Raw genomic sequence first — 10,040 nt, 5'->3', positions numbered from 1 at the left:
TCACAGCATCATCTTTCAGGATTTGAAATAGCTCACCTGGAATTCCATCACCTCCACTAGCTTTGTTCATAGTGATGCTTTCTAAGGCCCACTTGACTTCACATTCCAGGATGTCTGGCTCTAGGTCAGTGATCACACCATCGTGATTATCTGGGTCGTGAAGATCTTTTTTGTACAGTTCTGTGTATTCTTGCCACCTCTTCTTAATACCTTCTGCTTCTGTCAGGTCCATACCATTTCTGTCCTTTATCGAGCCCATCTTTGCATGAAATGTTCCCTTGGTATCTCTAATTTTCTTGAAGAGATCTCTATGGAAGAGATCACCCATTCTGTTGTTTTCCTCCATTTCTTTGCATTGATCGCTTAAGAAGGCTTTCTTATCTCTTCTTGCTATTCTTTGGAACTCTGCATTCAAATGCTTAGATCCTTCCTTTTCTCCTTTGCTTTTAGCTTCTCTTCTCTTCACAGCTATTTGTAAGGCCTCCCCAGACAGCCATTTTGTTTTTTTGCATTTCTTTTCCATGGGATGGTCTTGATCCCTGTCTCCTGTATGGTGTCAGGAACCTCCGTCCATAGTTCATCAGGCACTCTTATCTATCAGATATAGTCCCTTAAATCTATTTCCCTTGACTCAATTGAACAGAATCCTTTAGCTTCTACTGTGCCTAATCCCCCAAACTATTAAAGAGTTCTAGAGTATTAACTTGAATATTTAATACCTGAGAGAGTAATTTACTGACCAAATATCTCATCTATCCAGAATTTCTCAAAGAATGTGCCTGAACACACTAGTGTGACACAATGGTTAAACATGTGTAGAAATATTGACTTGCCTTAGCCCTCAGGGGTGGCTGGGCAAAGGCTAGAGTCCAGCTACCTCATCCATTTATCCTACAGTGCTAGAAGTACAATTTTAATGTGTGATATAATATGAAACATGCTGAAAGTACTTTCATACAGCAATAAAATGAACTACACCAATGAAGTGCTAATCATTCAGACAGTCTAAGCAGGGTTAGAAAGGCTATCGGGACTATCACAAGACACACCCTAACCACTAGGTCACACAGTATCCGAGCTGTAAGCATTTTGCTAAATCACTCTGTGACCATAGCACAGAAACTAAATTTAAACTACAGAGTCTAAAGATACAATAAGCTAACTGGCCACAGAAGCTTCAAAGTTAAGGGCCATCCCTTGATATAGTCCTCTTAGAACAGACTGTCTTGGCAATTAGGATTATATGCCTATCCTCAAAAAAAGGTTTTCTGTTCACCTCTTTCTGAATAATTCCTTCCTCCCGTTGAGTCAGTTTATTTCAAAAAAATTTCAATAACTTATTATAGGAGATACAAAGAATTCCATTTTCTCTTAGAAAGAATGAGAAAATAATAATAATCCATGCCAACAATTTTTAAATTTCTACATCATTTGGTTTCATTTACTCCTCTTAGAAAGTAGAGAAATAGTTAATACTTAAAAGTTACAAAAGGAAAAAGTTAAGACGTGTGCTTTGCAAACTTCTACATTTCCCTACCCCTTTCTTCCCCCACCAAAAGAAAATAATAATAAACAAATTACCTATTGGACTGGTTTTCTTGCACGAATGGATAACAGGTAATCAGGTAGCTGGGAATTGGAGTTGGTTCTACACCAGAAACATTTCCATTATCATTTGGGAGTGCCATAGGGATCATAAATGTATCAGGATTCTTCTTCTGGGGAATAAATGGTTCTACCTCAGCTGACAGCTTGACATTCTTCAAAGAGAAAGTGAAACACATTACTAACAAACAAGCAAAAACTTAAATAATACAAATTCACAACAATAAAACAATAAAAGAGACAGTCTTCTCAGTATTCACAAAACATTCAAAGGAAGAGCAAGGTCACATTTTAAAATTTTAATCTGATTATGTTATTTAGACAAAGCCATCAACTGGATAAAAACTTTATCAAAGGTTACTACATTCAATGAAGTCATTTCTTACATAACCAAAGCTGTTAAAACAATCAAGAGTACAAGGAAGTCATACCTTGGAGTCCAAAAATAAAGCTGGTAGTAAAAAAACAAAACAAAACAAACTCGCTCTTCAGACAAAACATTGTGTTTTAAGTTAATTTTGTTAGTGGAAAAAAATCACTGAACAGAGTTCTGAAGGATAACTACTCTATATTTGTTTGAATAGCCTAAAAAAGTTTATTTCTGTCCATTGCAGGAAATTAGATTAGTATGGTTAAATTAAAAGGAAGGATAATGTCTACAATAAATGAAAAAAACAACTTAGCACAAGGGAGAAAAACTTTGGCTTCACAGTTAAATTGAGAAAAAAGTGAGCACTTCAGCTTTCCAGCAAACAAACCGAGGAAATAAGGTAATCCAGAATTCGTGCTCCATGTTAGTTTATTTTTATCTTCTCTTATAAATCTATAGAGGTTTAAACATAGTAAAGTACCATACTAAGGATGCACAAATTGGGGACAAAACTATAAAGAAAAGTAAAGAAGAGCCATGAACGTCAGGATAGGAATTACTCTCAGGAAAGAGGAAGCTGTGATTGGGAAGAGGCACCTGGCAGAGCTTCTGAGGCACCCAACAAAATCCTGTATCCTAACATGGGTGACACAAGGTCTTCATCCAATAACTCATTTAGCTGTACACTGGTTTTGTGCATTTTTCCTTCTGTGTTTGCTATATTTAACTAAAATTTTTAAGATTTTAGAATAAAATAATCTATAGGCACATTCTGTAAAAGGAGAATGTTAAAAAACTACAAACATCTCAAGGTGACTTGGGGGAAAAAACCCACAAACATAACAATATTAAAAGATAAACACTTTGCAAAACCAGTGAGTGGAATGCAACCCAATATTTCAACAACTCAAATCAAACTACGTGAAAGCAATAGATCTAACCAGAACTTTTTCCCCACTGAGATGGCATTTATTAGAAGCTCCCATCAAGGCATATTTCTCTGAATAAATTTCATGCATGTTTCTCACAAAAGTAATTAGTAGAAAATCCAAAAAAATCTAAAGAAAAGACTTGACATGCTAAATATATGTGCTGAATATACAGCCTTTTTTCAAACTGTTCAAAAACAGTTCATTATGAACATTTGAAAACACATGTCTAGGGAAGAAATCTGAACTATACAGCAGTATCAATTCAATATCCTTCCTCCCCACCTGATGTAACTTTGATGTCTACTTTTGTACTACTGACCAAATCTGAAATAGATAACATAATTGTACTCATAAATAATGTGTGAGTTGGTTTCTTGAATTCCAACATAGGAGGCAAAAACAAATGTTAATAGTATATAGGTCGGTGATTTGCACTATGATAATAGTATATAGGTCGGTGATTTGCACTATGATAATAGTATATAGGTCGGTGATTTGCACTATGATAATAGTATATAGGTCGGTGATTTGCACTATGATAATAGTATATAGGTCGGTGATTTGCACTATGATAATAGTATATAGGTCGGTGATTTGCACTATGATAATAGTATATAGGTCGGTGATTTGCACTATGATAATAGTATATAGGTCGGTGATTTGCACTATGATAATAGTATATAGGTCGGTGATTTGCACTATGATAATAGTATATAGGTCGGTGATTTGCACTATGATAATAGTATATAGGTCGGTGATTTGCACTATGATAATAGTATATAGGTCGGTGATTTGCACTATGATAGTTATTAGGACTCAAAACTTATCAAGGTCTAAAATATCAACCTTTGAACGTATGAGAATCCTGAACAGCTGTATAAATCTGGGCTAGAAGACATTTGAATTTTTTTTTCTAATTCAAGGCATATGGGTATATTAAATTCTCAGTCCCATATGAAAAAAAACTAAGAATACTAATATAAAGAAATAAGGCAATTTAAAAATAACTTTTCCTGATACCCCCAAATAATACCAATTCATAAATTACTTTGGTAACAACAAATTCATATCCTTGCTCTTTCCCAACAGTGTAGTGTTTAGGATTCCACTTCCACTGCAGGGGGCACGGGTTCAATCCCTGGTGAGGAAACAAATACCCCACAAACCACCAGACTAGCCAAAAACAAAAAAAAAGTTTTTTGTTTTGTTTTGCAACAAGTTTTTAATACCTAGTCTCATCTGTTCTTTATATGTTTTGTGAATTTAAGTAACCACTACTCAAAAAGTGTCATGCATAATTTATAACTAATATCTGCACATATACACAGTATATGTCCCCAAAAATTTAAGTCTGTATTGGCTTCTATTCTAAGTGCAATTCTAGATATTGGCATTCAACAATAAAACTCACAAACACTGAAATGATCCTTTGTTTTTACCAAAAAAGAGAAGCTGCTGTAGTCAACAGCTGCACAAACAGAAGATGTCACTAGTAGGAACAGACTGGCAAACTTTCTCCCACAGTTACAACTCCCTATGGTTTTAAAAGTTGTTTGTCGTGACTTTGGGGCCTTCAGCATCATACATCAAAATGCAGCCTCAGCTGTCCTCAGGCCTGAAAAGTAATGTTCATATGGCAAAATATTTTTTAAAATTTCACATAATAAAAGTCATACAGATAATATGTTAAGCAAGCAACAGATTTTGGCAGTTATTTCATTAATATAGAAATTAAAGGAAAAAATGTCTTACATAGTAGACAACAAAATGTTATGAAAAAATTAACTAGTTACTTCATACAATGATACTCCTCAGTTTGTATTTCTGTTTAGTCTATTTATGCCATGACCGTTAAGAAATCAGAAATTTTATAGCAAATTTTTGTCTCCTTAAAGAAAATAAAATAATGGAAGAAGTCTAAACAGAACAAAATCTACTCCTGTACTGCTATTTGCTAAAAAAAAAGGAAAAAAAAAAAAGACACTGTACTGTAAAATTACCTTTATCTTTCAGAAATTACTTCAGAATTTTCCAAGTTAATGAAAAATCATAATCCCAGAAACCTGTTTTGAACAAGAAACTGTAGAAACCTTATTTAAAAGTTTATTAAACAAATGCATTCAGATCACTGAGAGCCTGTATAATTTAACAAATACACACTGAGCTCATGCACTGAAGAGAGCACCGCACTAGTATGAAGCACACATCAACAGAAAATGCAGACTAAATTCCTCTGAGATGGAACTTTCAGAAGAGTACAAACAATTTCCCCAGAAAGCAATAGAAAAATGACACCCACTTAAAATCAAAACTGAAGTAGAACATAATAAAGCATGCTCCCACAGTGAAATGTCAGTACGTACTACACACCCACAGAACAAATAAGACTATGGAAACCCTCCACGTTCTTGCTATATTAAGGTAAATAGGATGTATCAAACACTAAGATGTTTTATATATCATGACCAAAGATAAAATAAATGTCTTCTGAAGGAAAATGTGCTTAAGAAATACCTGCTGGCTTTATTGTTTTCTGGAACGTCTTTTACTGAAAGTAAGCCACTTGACTAAATAAATCAGTAGTTACACATATCAAGTTTTGCAAGACTTTAGAAAATACTGAAGAGAAAAATCAAAGCATTTAACTTAGACTCTGCCTACTTGCTTTCCTATTCATACATTTTCCCTCTTTTCTTAAAATGGACCACATTTAATCTTGTTAAACTCTGATGGTACTTTTTTAAAACCTAACTTTCTAAATTTAATACTAGTGTTTGGAATTTTCTTTCTTTCTTTGAGGAGTTCTCCCCCTACCCCCACTTCTTTCCTTGGATGCTTAATTTTTAACTTCCTTTTAAAATGCTGAACAGCGAAAACATTTATGACTATGCCTTTGCCTCAGAGTATAGCTTCAGCCACATCCCATACATTTTAATATGCAGTATTTTATTATGTTTTAAATTTTTTTAAATTGCACTTTTAAAGTCCCCTTTGACTTAAAAGCTTAGGGGAAAAAAATGCCTTTTTAAATTTCCAAATGATATTTTCACTAAATGAGCATTATTTACTTTCTTTTTGATTACAAAAGCATTTTTAAAATGTTAAGGCAATAGCTTACTTAGATCTATAAAAGCTAACTCTAAGTATTACTGAATAAAAAACACTTTAGAGTAACTTATTTAGAATACATTTAGTTTGCAGTGCTGACTCTATTTGACATTTACAATTATTTAAAGAAAAAATTATAACCCAGATAATATTATACCTTAATTGGTAAACAGCTCTTTGCATGAAACCATATACACTTATCACACATCTGGTTTTCTAAGAATTAAAGGCATTAGTGATCAATAATTTTGCAAATTACTTTAAAAGAACTCATCTAACATTAATGTACTAAAAACTAAGCCCGAGTTTAAATTATTTGATAATACAAAAGAGACTGTCAACCTCAAGGGTTCTGTCACTTCTAAAGCCACTGTTTATTTTTTTTTTTTAATCTCAAAACACTGTCCTAAATGTCCTAAAAATAGAAATACAAAAACTTTATAAACAAACTCCATTATTTAGTCTTCACATCCCTTTATATCAGTTTTTTTTTTTTCCCCTTTAAGGACAGGGGAAAAAAAAAACACCTAAGATCCGGCACAGCTAAATAAACAAAACAGATTTTTTTTTTTTAATGCACTATACTAAGCAGCATCCTTTCTCAGAACTACCTCTGGCAATTAAAATAAGCTACTCATTTTGATTTAAAACAGTCTTGCTAAAAGAGGTTACTCCTGAGATTCTCTTATGGTTATAACATTTTTTCAAATAGTCATTACTACAGTTAAGATTACTAGCTAGCATGTATTCCCAGTAACTTGCTTTTTATTATCTTGATCAACACACACAGAATTTATCCTTTTATACAAAGATTTTATATATATATATATATATATATAAACAAGACATAATTCCAATAACTACAACATGAATGTCTTCAGGCAAAACACGCTTAGATATTTTTTAAGTTACACTTGTGCAACACTCCAAGGATTTAAGACAAAATGCAGAAAGTCTGTATTAGTACTAGTCTTTAAAAATCAAACTTCTATGAATAGTCAACCACTATAATATTATAAGTTTTAACGCTGTAGACATTCCCAGAAATTCTGAATATAAACCAACACTGGTTTAAAATAAATGTTTTGAGAGAAAAACGGAAATTCAGCACATGTGGCATCTGTTTTTAATGACTTTTACTTATTAAATTCATTTAGTAAAAATATAAAAGTACATTCCAAATAACTTGGAAAAGCCATTACATTACTCAGTGGTATAGTGAAAGCAATCAAGAACTCCACACAGTGGACAGATCTCAGTTCCAGCCCCTCATCTATCATTAAGTTAATAGTTCTGTGCCTTTTTTCAATGATGAATATGAGAATATAATGAAAATAATGGAGTTTTGCCATCAGAAAAGTGCTAATTTAAAATGAAGGAGACTCCTTCCAGGTCATCCATGGACCCCTGAATTAACTGCCTACAACATGAACTAGGCAAAGCAGCATCACTTTTTGGGATCTCAGCTTTCTGTGAGTGTATGTGTGGGGGAAAGAGCAATTGATTCAAATTATTCTCTCATAATCCCCTAGGATTAGGCTAAGGGAAGAGGTAGGAGGTACTGGAGAGAAAAAAAAAAAAAAAAATTCTTCAACAGAAAACCTACATTTATGTTTCTTTCTGAAGCTTAAATTTCTACAAAATTTTAATAGGTTGTGAACTCTGGAAAGAAACGGGATGAAAGACAAAGAGGCTCTCTAAAGAATTTGCTCATAGCACTTGCTGTCAAGATAATTACATACAAATAACTATGCTAAAAGTTACCATCTAAATAGTTAATTACATTTCCTCTGGGATGAAAGGAACCATAAGTATATATATATATATATACATGGAACCATAAGTATATACATGACAGCATTACTAGTTACAGTTCTGTCATCCCAGTGAAGAAACAAAATGTTTAACCCTTTCATTAGTGACACACGTACTGGAAAATCATTCAAGAAAATTTCTTATTCACTTCTCAGGCTTTGAAATTTCGGGCGGTTTTTGATAGGTATCTTGGAAAATTATTTTTCATTAAACTGGATATAGGGGACATATAAAATACCTTGGGTCACAGGAAAGCCTGAATTAATTTGTCAAGGGGTCCCCATCAGTTTTGCTTTGGTAAATGCACAAACTGTTTCGTAAAACTCGCTTGTGTTTTCAGTCATATTCACACAAGCTTTTTTTAAATAAAGATTTTTATACAAAGGAAAAAAAAAAAAAGAAAAAAACAAAACAAATATCCACAACCAGGAAGCTGCTGTCTGCTGAAAGAGACCTATTTCAAAATCTGAACTCCCTCTGACTAGCTACATATATACACATAAATATACCAGCTACATATATACAAATACAAGAATTTGGGAAATCTTGTCTCGTTATTCAGGTGTTAATTATCCATTTGTAAAGTCATCGGGCTAACCCCTAATCTTTTTCCTTTATCTATTTGCCGAGTTCATTACTGGGCAAGGCCTTCAACTGAAGAGGGGGAATGGACAGTGAGTAAACTTCGATTTCATCAAATTAAATCCCTTCATACAGATCTCAGAATGGAAAATACTGAAACTTTTTGGAGGGAAGAAAACTATTATTTTAGATTTTTTCCCTTTTTTTTAAACACTGTCACCATCCCAGCCTCCCAGCACCTACTAGCTTGGATAATCAATAATTTGATGCAACTGAAACATTAATGGGACTTCGTGAATACGAAAACGGGCTCGGAAATGAACTCGACCTTCGGGTCCTACACCTTTAAAATATAAAATCGATGTTTCAAAAACACTATTTTTTCTTTTTTTTTTTTTTTTTGGGCAAAATAACTGGCTAGAAGGGCAAAGGGAAACCGCAGTATTTCATATCTAAAAAGGAACACCTCCATAAAACCACTGCAAAAACAATGCTTCGCTCAAGGGAACGTAGGTCTGAAAAAGCCCATAACCCCTCCATCATCTGTAGTTACCACATTCCCTGACAGTTTTTCTAAGCGAGAAGCCTTTCCACCTTAAAAACACATTCCAGAACTGAAGGGAAGGGGGAGGGGGGTTAGTATTTGGTGAAGTTATAAACCCTCTCTCGGGAAAGAACGGACAACTTGGGAATCTTCTGGCCCCTTTCACCAAACAAGTCAGGGCGGCCAAAAGCAAATCCCCAGCCCGGGGGAAATCAGAGCTGGAAAAGCCTCCAAGCTCGAGACAGCATCTGAAACAATGCAGGAGAGGGGCGCCGCCAGGATCCCGGGGAAAGGAGGTCTGCGCCAGCAGGAACCCGAGGGCTCCGGCCGTCCGGGCCCACGCTCGGAGACCAGGGCCCGCTCGGGAGGAAGCCGCGGCCGCGACCCCCAGCTCCCGGCCCGACCGGCCTGGCTCAAGCCGGCGTACCTGGTCTGCGGGGGCTCGGTCCATGGCGCCTGCAGCCGCAACGGGCCCGCGTTAGTCGGTGTGAAGAGTGCCTCGGGCCGCTTTCTCCATGGCCCCCCGCTCGGGTCGAGACCGGGCTCCGGACCTCCGCCCCTATCTAGCTGGCCGCGACGCAGAGTCCGGCTACGCCACTGGCCGAGGAGGCGGCCCCAGCTCCAGGAGGAGGGGGCAGCGGCAGCCTCGGGGAGGGATCATCTGGGACGGAAGCCGAGGAGGGCCCAAATGAGCTAGAGGCGTAGTCGGAAATGGCGGAGCGCGGAAGGGAAAGAAGGGGGCGGAGGTCCACAGGGGCAGTGGGCGGAGTGATCGCAGGCGGCCTGAGCTGGCGGAAATCCAACGCGAGCTGGCCGTTCTGGAGGCTGAGGCCAGCTGGACTTTCCAAGTAGCATGTTCCCTGAGCCGCTCTGCGCTTTGCGTGGGACTTAACTGCCCCTCTGGACTGCTAAACTAAGGAGTGTGGAGCCACTCGGACACGCGCGTTTTGAGGACTTGAGCGACCTCGGAGACCACTTGAGTCTGTCAGTCTCAGTCCTGTGGGACTCTGCAATCCTATCATGGACTGTAGCCCGCCAGGCTCCTCTGTCTATGGAATTTTTTAGGCAAGAATACTGGAACTGT

At 36.5% G+C, this 10,040-nt stretch overlaps 1 protein-coding gene across 2 annotated transcripts in view; it reads right to left on the bottom strand.

The window, feature by feature from the left end:
* The window catches only part of SECISBP2L (SECIS binding protein 2-like), a 61,225-nt gene extending 51,591 nt beyond the window's left edge, over window positions 1-9,634 (bottom strand). For both annotated transcript variants that reach the window (XM_010839523.1, XM_010839524.1), the window contains exons 1-2: window positions 9,384-9,634; window positions 1,582-1,760 (exon numbers count right to left, since the gene is read on the bottom strand). In XM_010839523.1, the coding sequence (XP_010837825.1) occupies window positions 1,582-1,760; window positions 9,384-9,407 (203 nt within the window). In that variant the 5' untranslated portion in view covers window positions 9,408-9,634. The remainder of the gene's footprint in view (window positions 1-1,581; window positions 1,761-9,383) is intronic.
* Between the last annotated feature and the right edge of the window lie 406 nt (window positions 9,635-10,040).

Source organism: Bison bison, unplaced genomic scaffold (genome assembly GCF_000754665.1).
Source record: "Bison bison bison isolate TAMUID 2011002044 unplaced genomic scaffold, Bison_UMD1.0 scf7180017864118, whole genome shotgun sequence".
NCBI lineage: Eukaryota > Metazoa > Chordata > Mammalia > Artiodactyla > Bovidae > Bison > Bison bison.
This window is presented reverse-complemented; position numbering and strand designations above follow the sequence as displayed.